The sequence below is a fragment of the Lactuca serriola genome, chromosome 8 (assembly GCF_051521515.1).
Source record: "Lactuca serriola cultivar US96UC23 chromosome 8, Lser_US96UC23_V15, whole genome shotgun sequence".
Lineage (NCBI taxonomy): Eukaryota > Viridiplantae > Streptophyta > Magnoliopsida > Asterales > Asteraceae > Lactuca > Lactuca serriola.
Genome location: NC_136415.1, coordinates 177,972,354 through 177,976,918, shown reverse-complemented (window position 1 = coordinate 177,976,918; position 4,565 = coordinate 177,972,354). Strand labels below are relative to the sequence as shown.

At 28.2% G+C, this 4,565-nt stretch overlaps 1 protein-coding gene across 1 annotated transcript; it reads left to right on the top strand.

Annotated features, from left to right (window-relative positions):
* Window positions 1–2,541: 2,541 nt before the first annotated feature.
* LOC145068980 (AWPM-19-like family protein) lies at window positions 2,542–3,563 on the top strand. The gene is made up of 4 exons (XM_079015947.1): window positions 2,542–2,731; window positions 2,822–3,041; window positions 3,162–3,207; window positions 3,290–3,563. Exons 1-4 carry the CDS (start codon window positions 2,605–2,607, stop codon window positions 3,401–3,403), a joined length of 507 nt encoding a protein of 168 aa, XP_078872073.1. The 5' UTR covers window positions 2,542–2,604; the 3' UTR covers window positions 3,404–3,563.
* The last annotated feature ends 1,002 nt before the right edge of the window (window positions 3,564–4,565 follow it).

Below are 4,565 nucleotides of genomic sequence, written 5' to 3'. Positions count from 1 at the left end.
GCGTACTCTCGCGCATATCACCTTACATGCATGGGATTACCTTGCCGATTATATTAGGGACCAAAATTGCCAAAATCTTCAAAGTACCACAACTTCCTAAGGGAATTTTCGTCCACCACTTTTCTTTATAGGGTTTGGAACATTCTTGATTAACCAACTATTGATTAATGAATATTCAACCCTTTGATTAATTAAACAGTAAATTAACTCCGAAATTTTATTTTTAATTAGTTTCTAATTAATTATCTACCATAATAATTTATAAACCAATCTCTCTTTTTCTTTATTCTTCTCAATTTGAGTATTGAAGGCAACCCAAAAGGACTCTATTATTATTAGAAATATTACCAATAGTTAGTGACATTTGATACTCTTTCCAACAATAAATTACTTGATAAAACATATAACAATGGAAAGACAATTAAAATACAATTCATTCATATATTTTGAATCAAGTATTATATATATAAAAAAAAATATTTAAGGTCATAATTAAAGAATAAAGACTTCAAAAGGCAAAAATGGACAATAAATATAGGATGGAGGTAATATGTATATATATATATATATATATATATATATATATATATATATTAGTTTTTTTTCGGATTACATATCAAGATATCAACTTATTTTTATTTCCCATAAAAGACCTTGTATTTTTTTTTCAATTTGGCCCTTTTAGCAAGCTTATCAAAAATCTTTCGATTTTATACATCTTTTCTAGAATAAAAAACCCAATGTTTACACAGAAAAACCCTTGTATTTTACAAAAAAAATCTTTTGAACCAAACGTTTTCATTTTGGATCATAAGTCTCATGTTTTTCTTGTTTTTGTTGTAAGGTTTATGGTAGTTTTTAATATTAAAATCTGACACATATATTTGTTTTTTATACAATGATATATATATATATATATATATATATATATATATATATATATATATATAATATATATATATATATATATATATATATATATATATATATATAATTCTTGTTGGCACAATGCATATCAAAATATATTTGTATGATGTTAAATGATTGTAGTAGGTGAAGAACAAATGTCTGGTTTGCATTGAGAATGTTTCTAACGAGCAACAAATGAAAGATTAGATTAGATTCAAAATGTAGACTGGTGTTTGCAACTCTCTTTCTATTTGATTCTTCAAGCAATCTTAGATATTAAGTCAACTTAGACCGCTAATTTTTACCCTTTACATTCTCTAAGTATCCTACAAATAAATTTTGATACGCATTTGCTAATAACCACCACATACAATCACCTTTTTCTTTGTTTCAACAAATCTGATGTTTCCTTTACATTCTAATGTTGAAGTTCATTAAAAACATTATAAATAGAACACGAATTTGAAAACTTGAAGTTAAAATAAAAGAAAAAAATTCAATTACACAAACAAAAAATGAGTCTTAAAGGAATATAATGACTTTATTATTGATCAAACATCTTTTAATATTCAAAATATTTATAAGGGGAAAAACATGAAAGTTGAAATAAGATTTCAAAAAATGGTCAAATGTGAGGGGGGTTTTCAGAAAAATAAAATTGAGGGTTTTTTCGTAAAAAAAGAATTTTGTGGTTTTTTTGGAAAAAAATATCTAAACTAAAAGATTATCGGTAGAGATGAGCATGCATGAGTAGATTTGAGTCAGTTTTTTGTTAAAGCTAAACCAAACTATAGAAAGTCGGGTTTTGGGGTTTATAGGTTTTCGGTTTGAATTACCATGGATTATGTGGGTTCACACTTTTATGGGTTTTTTGGGTTCAAATCCACTAAAAGTACGTTGCTATAAATGGTACCATATTAAATTTAAATATATTAAAATAATTACATAAGGGTAAGAAGAGTAAGAGTATTTATAACTTCAAATTTATCTCGAAACATAACACAAATCAAACATAATAACATAGTTAATATTATATATATATATATATATATATATATATATATATATATATATATATATATATATAATAAAACACATTCATGCATCTCATACTTATATGTCGTTAAATTCAATTTTATATATATATATATATATATATATATATATATATATATATATATATATATATATATATATATGATGGTTTTAAAACTCATTGGTCGGTTCGGTTTTACTGGGTGTGTTGAATATACAAAACCAAACCGTTATTAGTTATTATAAAAATTCAAACTCATTCGGTTGATTTTTGTCAGGTTTTTGATTTTTTGGTTTCGGTTTTTAGTTCTGTTTTTTTATCATCCCTAATTATTGGTAAAGAAAGGGTACCTTTTAAAGAAAAATAAATGTTTCTGTTTAACTTAGAAAAAACTTAGTATATAAGTGTTTTATGATGTTAACCGAAAATTTAATATGTAAATGAAGAAACTAACATTAGTTTATCCCTAATTAAGGATGCTTTTCCTCGGCCGGGTGCAAGAGGAAAGAATTGAGTCGTTTCTTTGGTTTGAAGCCAACCACAAATTTAAACCTAAAGCAAAACAAATGTTATTAATCACCAGTATATATCTTCAGCTCCTTCAAGCAGATGATCAAAAGTATCAAAACATTGTGATCGATCAATCATCTTTACAGGCCATGGCTTCTGGAGCTGGGCAACCTGCAACATTCTTCCTCTTCTTCATCAACCTCGTGCTTTTTTTAATCATCACCATTATTGCTTCCTGGGCTGTTAACCATGGCATCGACGACACCCATCAACAAGGTACATATTAATTACAAATCGGAATTCGATTTTAATCATACGTTTTCTACCAACGAGTAGGGTTTTGATATTATGGCGTAACTGTTGCAGCATCTGTTTTAAGTATTCCGGCAAGAATATTTCCGATATACTATCCATTCGGCAATATGGCCACGGGCTATGTGGTTATCTTGTCTCTTTTAGCTGGGGTTTTGGGCTTGGCGACCTCCCTCACCGGAATCTATAATGTAGCTCAATGGAATGCTTCCAATCTATACGCAGCTTCTGCTTCTTCTTTACTCAGTTGGACACTCACACTGCTTGCCATGGGGTATTTCATACTTACACATCTTTCTTAATTAGCAGATGGAAGAAGACTTATAATGCAACATTTTAAAACACACTGATGCATCTCATACTTATATGTCGTTAATTATCAATCTTTCTTCAGATTTGCCTGCAAAGAGATAGAAATCGGCTGGACTGGTAACACCTTGGTACGTAGTTGTATTTGCTATTCGAACCATTTTAAATCAATAAATTAAGGAAGTGCCTCTAATGGTGTCGTGGTTTTTGCAGCGTGTTCTAGAGACAATCTTGATAGTTGTAACCGGGACACAGTTATTTGGCATGATTGCGATTCATGCAGGGATTGAAGAGGTTTCGAGGTATGGTGGCGGCGGAAGAGTCTAATTAAGTATATATCAAATTGTGTTGTTGATTGTTTATGCATGATCTTGATCATTGATGACTTGTTTATATAATGTAATTAATTTCTATTCATCAAGAATCGTGTTCCAATGAAGCCATATATATTGTTTGAACTTTGAAGAGATAAATATATATTTTTTTATTGTTTGGACTTTGAAGATATATATATATATATATATATATATATATATATATATATATATATATATATATATATTATGTTTTTCCATGAGGGTGTAAACGAGTCGAGCCAGACCGAACCTGGCCAGACTTGGCTCAAGCTTGTTTCTAGCTTTATTATACAGAACTCGGCTCGGGCTCGAGCTCGACTCGTTTTTTGTCTAACGTGCCTAAATAAATTTAAGTTGGATTCGAACTCACTAATACCTTAAATCCCTAATTCCTCAAATATATTTTTATTTTAATATTTATAAAAAAAATAATCTATATTATATATAGGCTCCTTTAGGCTGGTCAGTCTAATCAAGCTTAATGACATAGGCTCGAGCTCGAGCTCGTTTAATAAATGTGCTTGATATTAAGCTCAAGCTCGGCTCGGGATCTTTTAAAATCGGTTTCGAATCAAGCTTCTAACGTGTCGATCCTGAGTAGCTCACGTATAACTCAGCTCGTTTGCATCATATTTTTATTAAATTTTCAATTATATTCTACCGTTTAATAATTATAATATAAGCAACAATTGAAGATATTTAGTGAAGATACATTCATAATTGTTATTGTTCTATGTTAAACTTTAGATCTAAAAACAAATATACCCTCTTTATATGGCTCTTTGATCAAATTCATTAAACAACATTTTAACAAGAAATTTCATTCTTGGCCATTAGGATATGTTTAACATACTAATTGAAAAGTTAGCTGTTAAATAACTAGTTGATAGCTGAAAAGTTAGCTGATAAAAAATAATATTTTGTAAAACTAACTGAAAAAACTAACTGGAATATATAAAATGATATAAAAAGCAATTTTAAAAAAATCTATAATTGTAATTAATTAAGAGGATATATTTGAAATTTTTTAAAAAACTTCTAAAAATCTAATCTAAGTAGTTTTTTAAAAAATTAGCTTATAAACTACTTTTTGTTTTGTCAAACATGACAACTTAAAAAATACTCGAAAAATT